Source organism: Colossoma macropomum, unplaced genomic scaffold, assembly GCF_904425465.1.
Source record: "Colossoma macropomum unplaced genomic scaffold, Colossoma_macropomum, whole genome shotgun sequence".
Classification (NCBI taxonomy): domain Eukaryota; kingdom Metazoa; phylum Chordata; class Actinopteri; order Characiformes; family Serrasalmidae; genus Colossoma; species Colossoma macropomum.
In genome coordinates, this window is record NW_023495252.1 from 38,463 (window position 1) to 51,279 (window position 12,817).

General features: G+C 39.2%; 1 protein-coding gene across 3 annotated transcripts in view; it reads right to left on the reverse strand.

Annotated features, from left to right (window-relative positions):
* The window catches only part of LOC118801253, a 61,860-nt gene that overhangs the window by 25,009 nt on the left and 24,034 nt on the right, over window positions 1-12,817 (reverse strand). Inside the window, exons 1-3 of one of the 3 annotated variants that reach the window (XM_036561454.1) lie at window positions 6,865-7,386; window positions 6,642-6,756; window positions 5,208-5,287 (exon numbers count right to left, since the gene is read on the reverse strand). In XM_036561454.1, coding sequence (XP_036417347.1) covers window positions 5,208-5,258 — 51 coding nt within the window. In that variant the 5' untranslated portion in view covers window positions 5,259-5,287; window positions 6,642-6,756; window positions 6,865-7,386. Of the gene's footprint in view, window positions 1-5,207; window positions 5,288-6,641; window positions 6,757-6,864; window positions 7,387-12,817 lie in introns of those variants that run through there. The other 2 variants (XM_036561453.1, XM_036561455.1) reach the window with 2 other exon arrangements.

Consider the following 12,817-nt stretch of genomic DNA (forward strand, 5'->3'; position numbering starts at 1 on the left):
TCCCAACCAAATTTATTTGCTATATTCTAAGGTGTTTTGTGTTGGCATAAAGACACTGGGCCTAGGCCTCAGAGCTCCCATTACACAGCTCCCAATTCTTTACATGGCTGGGTCATTGGTAGCAGATCCAGTTCAGAGCTGTCTTTTCAACCATCTGATCAGGTCAGGATTTTGTTTAAAAGACCCAAGGACTCAGCCTCCAAGCTCCCATTCCAATATTATAGCCATTATTCTTAAGGGTTGGGAATAGGTGCACCCTTGGCCATTTGCTGAGAGCTCAGATTTAGTCAGCCTAAAATCTGGTTTTCCTATTCTAATGAACTGTGAACTGTCTCCTGAACTGTGATGCCTACAGTCAAAATTGCTTCTACCTCACACTTTGTTTATTCTACATAAACGCGCCATTGGATGTATTTCGTTCCACCCTCATATTTTCTATCATAATTGGCAGTATATGTGACATCTACATTTTTCTAGTAGTCTGAGATTTTTAAAGTTATCCACACATTATGGGTCTTACCAAGTTCAGGGAGGTGTGTAGGTCAAGAATCATCAAAAAAAAATTGGATATTTATAAACAATATGGCCGCCACATGCCAATTTAGCCCCCCTGGGTATAGCTTATTTCACATAAGTGGCTACAGATCAGGACTGCTTTAGTCAATTTTCCTGAAACTTTACGTGCCTATACCGCATATTATTCCTGTCTAAGTTGGACCACCAAGCCCACCAAGTTTGATACTGATAGTTCAATAAGGGGCGCAATAAAAACCAAAAAATCTGTTTCTCAGCAACCGCTTGGCCAACTGAGCTAAAAACGTTGCACGCTGCATCTGGGCTACTTGCTAGGGACAACTCATTCATCGGACAATAAGAATTCAAGAGGCCTTTGGAAGGCTTAGCACTGGCCAATCATCACAAAAATAGTATGATGTGTTCACATGGACAATCTCTAATAGCCTATAAAGTTTGACTTCAATTGGCCATGAGGTGGTGCTATAAAACAAACAAATATAGGTCCTAGGAATTTTATCTTAGATTAAAATAAATAATTGTTCACACTGAGTGACATTTTTTCAAATACAAGTCTTTTAAAATTCTTTAAATATTTTCTTTGATTGATCAATGTTTGAAAAATGAGCTTTTCAAACTAGTCTGTGAATTTTAATCAATTTTTTTTTAAATCTTGGTCTTAAAACAGTCCATAGAGTCTGTAGTTAAATAATTATAAAAAAAATCTTTACTTTATTTCAAATAATGGCCATGAGACATTTCTCTGACTTAGAGGCTATAGATTCTTTAGTTTTTAATCTGATTGTGATAAAACTTAGAAAAAAATGTACATTACCCTTTTTTTTGAGGAAGCATGCAAAGTTTCATTGAAATTGATCACCATTAGCCCCTACTACACTTAATCTAGTGCATAATTATTAAAGGTCATTATATCCTTCTATGATTGAAATAAAGAAAAGATAATGGTTTCAAATTACATCTCATTAACTTAACTACTATGATTTTTCTGTAAATCATCAGAGTTTAAAAAGTGATTTTTCTATACTCCTCAATGGATTTGTACTGCATCATCTCAAATTTGGTCTCAAAACAACCATCAAAGTCTCAAGGTCAATGATTATTTAAAAAAATCTTGCCTTGCAGTATTATTGCGAGTTGTAAATCAATCAATCAATAAATCAAATGTTTTATGTACATTGACAATAATCCGCTAGGGAAACGTTTGACATTTGGCTTGAATCGGCTTAAACTGGCTCTTACAATGCTCAATATATATAATGCCAACAATTTAAAATATAATTATTCCTGTCTAGATTATAACACAGACATGACGGTTGTTTCAAATTATACATCCTAATGAGCCTTAACACTTTACAAATAAATGGATGTTGTTTACAGGAAATTCTGTCATTTCATTTGAGCAAATTTGGTTGACCATGTCAGATGTTATGTTTAGAGGGAGCCAAATCATTAACTGCAAATGTCAATGTTGACTGAATGGAATATACAATCAGTGGAAAGCTTTACTGTATTTATCCTTTGGCAAAGAGCAAATGTTATGCCTTCCACCAAGTCAGCTAACTGTGCAAATACAAGTCTTAAAATAACTTAAAATAACATCTTCTTACTACTTCCTGAGTTTAATCGATTTACATTTTTCTAAAAACAATCTGTCGAAGAGAAATAGTTCTTAAAAACATCATGACTTTTAAGTACAGTGTATCTGCAAGATTTGAATATATTGGTGTGACCTGGCTTATTCTGCCTTAAAATCAAATTCAGTGTGGTAGCAAAGTACTTAAATTCAAGTCAAATGAACCAGAGAAGTTTCCTTTACTGTGCAAGCACTATCATCACTATCAAGCACTCCCTATCATCAGGAGATCGCGAGTTCGATCCCTGGTGATGCTACACAATTGGCTTCACTCTCTTTGGGTGGGTAGGATGCACAGGCATCTGTTACCTGACGTAACAAAACTGCCGGTTGGCGATTTCCTCTGAGCGCGTTCAGCTGTCCAATGACGTTGCGTGAACGGCAGTTTGAAAAGATGCGGTTGCTGGCTTTGCAGGTCTCAGAGGAAGCCTGTGCTAGCCTTTGCCCTCCTAGCTCTGGTGGTATCGTGTGATTGGGGTCCCTGGTGATTGTTGTGCCCAGGAACTTGCAGGAGTCTACTGCAATCACAGTTCTGTCCAGAATGGTGAGTGCTGGCAGTGTTGGAGCGCTTCTCCTGAAGTCCACTGTCATCTTCACTGTTTTCACTGTATTCAGCACTAGGTTGTTGTGGCTGCTCCAAAGGACCACCTGATCAACCACCCGTCTGTAAGCAGACTCGTCACCATCTCAGATGAGACCAATGACTGTAGTATCATCTGCAAACTTCAAGATTTTGACTGAGGGGTCTGTGGAGGTACAGTCAGTGTACAGTGAGAAGAGCAAAGGGGAGAGAACACAACCCTGCGGAGCACCTGTACTGATGATCTGGGTTTTTGAGGTGAACTTCACCCAACCTCGTCTGCTGCCAGTAGGAAGTTGGTGATCCACTGGCAGATGGGGGTTGGCATGCTGAGTTGGAGCGGTTTGTTTTGTAGCTGCCCTGGGATGATTGTATCAAAGGCCCAGAATTCTTGCACAAGTTCCTGGGTATTCAAGCTGTTGGAGAATAAGACAGAGTCCCATGTTCACTGCATCATCCACTGACCTGTTGGCCCGGTATGCAAACTGCAGGAGGTCTAGCAGAGGATCCGTGATGTTCTTCAGATGGGTGAGCACCAATCTCTCAAAGGATTTCATGACTACAGAGGTCAGAGCAACAGGTCTGTAGACGTTCAATCCTGTGATGGTTGCTTTCGTGGTAACTGGTATTATGGTGGAGCGTTTGAAGCAGGAAGGTACGGCACACAGCTCCAGTGATTTGTTGTAGATCTTTGTGAATACAGGTGCGAGCTGGTCGGTGCAGGCCCTCAGACAGGAGAGTGATACCCTATCTGGTCCTGGTGCTTTCCTCACTTTTTATTTCCTGAAGAGTCGATGCACATCCTTCTCACAGATCTTCAGGGCAGGCTGAATGACAGGAGGGTGTGAATCTGTGCTGAATGGGTATGTGGAGCTGGGTTTTTCAAACCTGCAGTAAAAGGTGTTAAGCTTATCAGCCAGCCAGCAAGCACTCATTGTCTGCGGGGGGGGGGATGATTGTTTTACGAAAACCATACACTGGACCGCTTAGAAAAGCACACCATTGGAGTATGGGACCTATGATTCTGCAAAGTTTTGTGGTTCTAGCTTGAAAACTGTGGGATGGGAAACAATTTATTTTTTGAGCGGAGAATAATAATAATAAGAAGATTATGAAGAACAGTAAGTTGGCTTTTTTTAAACCAACTTAATTATCTCCAGAGAAAAGCATTGACACTAGAATGGAACACACTGTAGCAGCCACACATGATCCTAAGACAGGGGTTGGCAACATGCAGCTCTTTTACTGCCCTGTTGTGGCTCCACGGCAGAATTAGATTTTTAGGTTACAATAAAATAGTCCTCCTTTGACGAAGCAAGATGGCAGCGCACATGGAACATTGCGGTTCGACAGTCTCCTTTATGGTGCTTTCTATATGTGTTTCTGTTTATATGTCTGTTAATACATGCTACGTTTAGTCGCGCAAATCCCACCTACAGCTGCCAAGTTCTTCTAAGCATAGGACCACAGCAAAAACAGGCCATTACAAGAAAATTTCTGCATTTGCAGAACATCTCCGTGCATTGTTTTCGACTCTGGCAGGCGGTGAAGACGGAGAAGACACAGGAAGCAAAAGCGTGGATGCTGGTCCAGTGCAGTTGCTAAACTAAAGAAACAACCACACAAACCGGCGTTACCCAGCATTTTTCTCACCAACGCCAGACCATCACCGAACTGGACAAACTGAACCGACTGAACCTACTGATTTCCACAAACAAACTTATAAGGGACTGCTGCATTCTGTTAATAACTGAAACGTGGCTACACTCACTTATCCCAGTGAAAAGCCATAGAGCTAGCAGGCCGCACAGCACACCGCTGGGACAGAAACAAAGACTCCGGTAAGAGCAAAGGAGGGGGGCTTTGCATTTACGTACATAATAACAGCTGGTGTAATAATAGTACTAATACTACAATCATAGACAGACACTGTTCTTCTGATCTGGTGTACATAACCGTTAAATGCAGACCCTTTTACCTTCCACGCGAGTTCTCTGTCGTCATAGTTCGGCTGTCTATATTCCAACGGATGCTAATGCATAGCATTAAGCTCCCTGCTCAGTTCTATGGATTCACAACAGCGTATGTATCCTGAAGCAGCCCATATCATCGCTGGAGATTTTTATCACACAGATTTAAAGGCAGTTCCAAAATTTTCTAAAATTTCACCAACTCATCAAATGTGTTACAAGGGGAAAAATACTCTGGACAAAGTCTATTCAAACATCAAGAATGGATTTATGACAACATTACATTACATTACATACAACATTACTCCCTCAACTAGGCCAGTCTGATCACTACTAATTATTCCTTACACCAGTTCACCTATAGGTTAGACAGGTCGACAGAAGATGCCATTGCCACCGCTCTTCATACAGCACTGACCCACCTTGAACAACAGGGGAGCTTTGTTAGGATGCTTTTCATAGACTTTAGTTTTGCCTTTAATATACTCACCCCAGGCAGACTGGTCACTAAGCTCACTGACATAGCACTTTCCCAACCCATCAGCAACTGGATCAAGGACTGGACTGGCTCTGTGGTGTTCAGAGAAAAAAAAAACTCACCCTAAACTCTTCAAAAACTAAAGAACTCATTGTAGACTTCAGAAAGAACTCTACAAAACCTAACCCATTATACATCAACGGGGACTGTGTGGAAAGAGTACATGATTTCAGATGCCTGGGCACACACATTGCTGAAGATCTCTCCTGGACCACCAACACCACGGCATAGGTTAAAAAGGCACAGCAGCGACTCCGTTTTCTAAGAATCCTCAGGAAAAACAACCTGCAAGAGAAGCTTCTGGTGTCTTACTACCACTGCTCCATTGAAAGCGTGCTTACATATTGTATCTTTACATGGTACACCAGCAGCTCAGCAGTGGACAGGAGAGTTCTTCAGGTCCCACTGCCTCAGCAGGGCAGCTAACTTAATACTAAAAGACTCATGTCATCCTGGTCATCATCAAAATGGACATAAAATGTTGTGGTTCCCGAGGTGGTTTGATTTTTGTTCAGAGGACAAAATGACTCTTCTTAACATTTGGGTTGTCGACCTCTGGCCTAAGGTCACCATTGCCAATGCCAAGCATTGACTAGAGGGGCATAAAATATAATTAAATATATATTGAAGGCTAAATATAATTATTAAAAGAATGTCAGTTTATTTACTAAAGTTGATCATGTTTCTGAAGTAAAATAATAGCCTTCATTCTTTTAATTCACATACAATAACTTTGTGTTCAATTTTCAAGCCTGAATAAACAGAAGAATAAATAAGCAGCTTGACTTAAAATGTATTGTTACTTTGCAAGGCATTCTTTGTTTCATTCCTGTTTTATTTTTTCATTTAGAAATGCAATCTGTGTTGCTACTCTAGCTAATGCAAATTAAGACACTTTCTATGCTTGATTAAAAATGCTGGTCTACTTAAGAAATTTAACTAAACTGAGTGCAACTACTCAAACTCATCCCAACAGTGTTGGATGGAGCTCAATTACTACAGATGTGAGCTCCATCCAACACTGTTGGGATGAGTTTGAGTAATCCAGATCTAATCATCCAACATCAGTACCTGACTTCACTAATACTTACTTACCAAGACAAAGTAAGGATACGGATAATACAACCCCATTCTCAAAAAAGTTGGGATGCTGTGCAAATGTAAATAAAAACAAAATTCAATGATGTGCAAATCATTTAAAGCCTATATTTCATTGAAAATAGTACAAAGACAACAAACCAAATGTTGAAAATTGTATTGTTTTTTGAAAAATATATGTGTGATGTGGTGAGTTATACACCCCATTACCAGCCCTGATACATTCTAGAGACTGGTAGTATAACCATCAGGAGTATGGACATTTAAGTGATATAAAATGTTACTTACCTGTATTCCTTTGATGTGCATCCTTTAGGGGATGTTGGCGAGAGCTGGGGCTCCTCTTATCCTAGTTGGACGGATCCACCGAAGTTGGGAGGGGGGGTCCACTCTCGAGCGGGTCCTGTAAGAAACAGTTAGAGGGATCTTGATCTTTATATGTAATATTTGTATATATGGCATGGGTTGCAACCATTATGTGTACAGTATGCCATTCAGAAAAATCGCTCACCTGTACTTACTACTATCCACCCATGTAGCTCGAGTCAGCATGTGTTAGACGTGTGTGTGGAGTTCCAGCCTTGCGGGTGCTCAAATTTATTTGTAAATAGTGTATATATTATTGCATTTTCTTTCTGTTTTGTTCAGTGTTTTGTTTGTTTGTTTATGTCCTGTTGTTTAATAAATCACTTCTTGCACCTATTTGGAGTCATCACGTTACTAAGCGCCGGCCCACCCACACAGACCTGAACCACGAAGCCCACATAAAACCGAAATCCTCCAACTGGGGGGTATCACCATCTAACAATATGTCCATTTTAAATTGGATTCCAACAACACATTTCAAAAAAGTTGGGACGGGGGCATGTTTACGACTGTGTTTCATCACCTCTTCTTTTAACAACACTCTGTTAATGTTCCCGGAACTGAGGAGACCAACTGCTGCAGTTTTGAAAGTGAAATTTTCCCATTTTTGATTACATTGGATTTGGATACATTGGACTGCTCAACAGTTTGGGGTCTGCTTTGTTTTTTTTTTTTACATTTTATAATATGCCAAATGTTATCATTGGCGACAGGTCTGAACTGCAGGCAGGTCAGTTTAGCACCCGGACTCTTTTAATATGGAGCAATGCTGTTGTAATACATACAGAATGTGGTTTCACATCGTATTGCTGAAATAAACAAGGCCTTCCCTGAAAAAGATGGCAGCATATGTTGCCAAAACATGTCATTCAGCATTAATGGTGCCTTCACAGATGTGCACGTCACCCATGCCATGTGCACTAATGCACCCCTTTACCATCATGAATACTGGCTTTTGGACTGTGCACTGATAACAAGCTGAGTCGTCTATAGGCTGGAGGACACAGTGTCCATGATTTCCAAAAAGAAATTCAAATGTTGATTTGTCGGACCACAGGACACTTTTCCAATTCCTCTCAGTCCAGTTTAAATGAGCTCGGGCCCAGAGAAGGTGGCAGCGCTCCTGGATCCTGTTTTATATATGGTTTCTTCTTTGTGTTTTAGAGTTTTAATTAGTATTTGTAGATGCAGTGCCGAGCTGTTTTCATAGAGTGTTTTTCAGAAGTGTTTCTCAGCCCATTACTACAGAATCATGCCTGTTTTTAATGCAGTACCACCTGAGGGGCCACAGATCACAGCCAGCAGTTTTTTGGCCTTGTCCCTTGTATACAGAGATTTCTCCAGATTCTCTGAATCATTTAATGTCATTATGTACTGTAGATGATATGTTGCGAAATGTTATTCTTGAATTGTTGGGTAAACCCCTCCACATCTTTACTTCTGAAAGACTCAGACCTCTGGGATGCTCATTTTATACCCAATCATGTTACTGACCTGTTGCCAATCAACCACCAGGTGCTTTTTCAGCATTACACAACTTTACCAGCCTTTTGTTGCCCCCATTCCAACTTTTTTGGAATGTGTTGCTGGCATCAAATTCAAAGTGGCATATATTTTTCAAAAAATAATAAAATGTCTCAGTTTTAACATTTATGTTGTCTTTGAAGCACGTTCAATGAAATATAGGGTTTAAATGATTTGCACATTATTGCATTTTGTTTTTATTTACACTTTGCCCAGCGTCCCAACTTTTTTGGAAATGGCGTCGTAAGATTAGGATAATGGGTTAGCTATTTGAAGGTTTGTGAGCCATTACCATCTGTTACAAACACAGAAGTTCTACCTAACCAAACAGGTTTGACTAGCATGTAATTATCATATGTCGTTGAAAAAACAAAAAACACTAAAGAGCAAACAATTAAACACCAAGAATGGCAGAGAAATATACAAACTTTTATTAAAAATTAAGGCTTCACAAATGAAAGCGCTAACCTGAGTTGCCTGGGGCCGCAACTAAAAAAATGTACAGGAAAAATCAGACCTTTTTTATACTGCTCTGGAGGGGTACCCACCCCTCATTATCTCATCTCACCTGATCTGTCTTACAGTCACAAGCAACTCTGACTTCACTGAGTTCTATTATAACTGTAACAATTTTGTACTTTTTGCATACGCATTTTTTCAGTCAGCCTCTGCCTTCTCTGACAAAGACCTTTGTTTTTCTTCTAAAAGTGCAATGTCATCCTTCAATAATAATCACCAGCCTTTTTCATCTATTTCATCTGACAATACCATTATCTATAAGTTTAAAAAAAAACTTGGCTATGCTCTTGTTTACATCATATCACATCAATTAACATTTCCCACTTTTCTATTTTTTCATTGTTCAAAAGAGTTCAAAATAAGTTAGAATCTATTAAGTATCTGTTTTAATGACTAAACAGGTTATTCCTAACTCTGACTGACTAAGCAAGGAAGTGTAAAAATATATATTTTGTAGATGAAATGGGTAAAAAATAAAGTTATGGTCCAAACTAAGTCTCTCTCTCTCGGTGTGGGTGTGTGTGTGTGTGAGTGAATGTGTATGTCTCTGTGTTTGCCCTGCAATGGCCTGGTAACCTGTCCAGGGTGTTTCCTGCCTTCCACCCAGTGACCACTGGGATAGGCTCCAGCACCCCCTGTGAGCCACAGGGGATAAGCAGCTTAGAAAATGGATGGAGCTGTGGTCATTGTACTCTCAACACACCTGATTCAAATATACTAATTAACAAGCCCGTCCTTGTGTAGATATGTTAGAGTAGGGAAAACACTAAACTGTGCAGGCCTGGATACTGCAGGAGAAGATCCTGAGCTCACAATGAGCTCACACTCAGCATTTAATGTTTAAAAGCTCAAAATAAAAAGAAAAAGCTATGTTATTTTTTTATAAATATAATTCCATGTTGTTAATGTTCTGTTATCTATTAAAATACAACCCCCATTCCAAAAATTGGGTTGGGACAGTATGTGAAATGCAAATAAAACAAAAAGTAATTTATAAATCTACTTTTGATTAATTTGAATAAAAACTGTACAAAGACAAGCTATGTAATATTTTATGTTATCAACTTCGTTACTTTTGTAAATATATGTTCATTCTAAATTTATGCTTGTAACATGTTTTAAATAAGTTGGAACAGGAGCAATTTAAGACTAAAAACACAAACAGAAAACAGTGCAAGATAAAACATCAAATATCATTTTTTGGTACTGTTTTCAATTTTTAATACAGGCCAAACAATTTACTAATCACTGCTGTTTTAAGGACATTTCACATATGGTCCCAGCTTTTTTGGAATTGAGTTTGTAGGATATCAGGTCAGGTAAATTAATCTTTGTCATTCCAGCCATATACAGGTGTGCAGCTGGATGAATCAGCTTTCTCCAAAGCCTTGGAGCAACAGGTAACAGCACAGTAAACAAACAGTGCATAACAAGGCAAAAAAAGGTCTTTCACATGCAGCAGCATATTAAATAAAGGGTGTAAAGAGGGTGAATAAAATAAGCGACCATAGCCCATGTTCATAATGGGTATAATTAACATGAAATACTGTACTCACACAAAAATTCAAAACTCTTTGATACCACAATTTCAGTTCACAGTGCCAAGGACTTACTGGTTTAACAAGTGTTCAGGGACTGACTCCAGATGCATTTGAAGGTTTTCTAATGGGATCTGAAGGTGTCCTACAGAAAACTAGCACTCTCTAATGGTAACCATTAAGCTAATTCCCATGAGAAAGCAAAACCATCAGGTTTTAATGCTAATGGTTCTAATCATCTCTCTTCATCAGTGAAGAGACAGATGCAGAAAACATAACATCTGGTATCTTAAATTTCAAAAGCATAGCTTTGTTTAGAGTCTATTAAAATATTCTTAAAAAGAGAGAAAATTCCACCTTTCTGCCAGAGGCCATCTCAGAAGATGGTTAGTGTGTCAGTGTAAGAGGTATCCTGTATGTGGAGTTGTAATACATTGGCAGCCCACTAGGGGGCATCAGCACACTTTGGGGAAATAGCATAGAAAATTTTTAGATTTGCAGCTTTAAAACTGCATTGAGAAACGTAAAATCCTGCCACTATTACAAGTAAATAAATTTCTCCTACAGGTGTCAAAATGTTTCGTCTGTGTACGATCATGCTTGGCCGTCTGCATACGGAAATATTTTTGTGCCTGCATACGTTATTTCCGTCTGTACAAGTATTTCTTTTTACGTCTGTACAGTGATGATATTGCCGTCTGTAGGTGAAAAGTCTTGAGACGTTTTTGCACTACTGGCTTTTAATACTTAGTTAACGCCACCACGCGTCTCATAAGCAGAAATGAACTGAATTTACATATCCCTCCTTCCCCAAGAGGTTCAGCCCTAGCTTCAGGGGGAGGGTTATATGGAGAGTCGATTTGCCCATTTCAAAACTCAGTGACAGCCAGGAGAGTTTTTTAATGCGTCCACCGAATTATTACGGGTTTTGCCTGCCTCATTGCGCACTCCTAATTAAACTTTTGAGTATACATGTATGCAGCAGGCAGCTGTAGCCTCCATATGTGAGCCTATGGATAGCACTGCTGTAAGCTTGTTTACTTTCCTTTGCCCTAAGATGGACAAAAGCACAATTTGTGGGAAGTGAATGTGTTTACTTTGCTTGTACTGTCAGCTTCTGACTGCTCATTCCTGTGAAACAATTATAAGCATTGTGGTTGCTGGTTGTACAGTGGATACGAAATCACAAGCCTCCTTAAACTAAATCCGCGCTTGTTTACTTGATGTTGTTTCTGTTTTGACAGACATATCCCCTTAGTTCGTTAGTGTGGACTGCAGTAGGTCCACAGGAGGAATTAAGTTAGTGGAAGCAATAAAAATTCTCCTAACTATCACTGAGTTTCGAACCGGGCCAATCGACTCTCCGTTAACCCTCCCCCTGAAGCCAGCTTGGGCTGAACCTCTTGGGGAAGGAGGGGATATGTAAATTCAGTTCATTTCTATGGCATGCATTTGGTACCAAAACACCTGTTGACCAATCGTCTGCACAAGTAAAAATACCACGTGTCCACATGTAAAAAATGCAAGTGTTGACAGATAAAGACGTAATTTCTTTACGTATACAGAAGCAGACTTTTTACGTGTACAGAAGTATTGCCGTCTGAAGACTATGAAGATTTTACACTTGCAAAAGTAAAAAACTGATGTCTATAGGCAGCAAAATTTGACATTTCTTACTTGAGTCCTTCTCAAAAAGCTGAAGTGACAATGTGTCGCCTCTAGATGGTGATATTTTTGGCTAGGAGCAAGTCTTGCGAGCCTACCTGCACACACTGGGAACGTGATAGAACTGTACATGATTGTGGATAATAAGTGGAATCACAGGATTATTATCAAAGGTTCTGCATTTTATATATATATATATGTATATATATATATATATATATATAAAAAAATTTTTTTTATTATTTTATTTTATTTTTTTTTACCAGTTTTCTCTATTTTTGAAGGAGAAAAACACTTTTCTTTTTCATACTCAAAATGGAAATTAAAAGTTGGACTTTTACTTGTAATGGAATTAATTCCTTCTACAGATCAAACTGCATGGTGGTCAATGATAATGCTGAAGTAAAATTCTTTAGCCTTTTACTCACACTTAATAACCAAATACACTGGCAAACAGTGTTCGCATTTTTCCAAAACACATTACAAAACCATCACGAGCTAACAGACACACTTAAAGGGTTCTATGGGTTTTTCGGCAGGGACATCAAAAATTACGAAAATGGAGACACAAGCCTGTGTTCCCACAGTGACAATGTTAAAGAATGTTTCCTGATGCAGAAAACGTTTAAGAGATGATTGTGGACTTCAGAATGGTGTGAGAATCACGTCATACTGCTCATTGATGGCTTCACAGACAAAGAGACAAGTTGCAAGTGTATGTGTCTATCAATACCGCATTCCCAGTCAAAAAAGCACAGAGTCATCTCCATTTTGTTCAGTAACTGAGAAGAGCAAGCCCCCATCCCACCCTCACGGGGTGCAGTCAGAACCCTATTCAAGCCTTCTCTTATT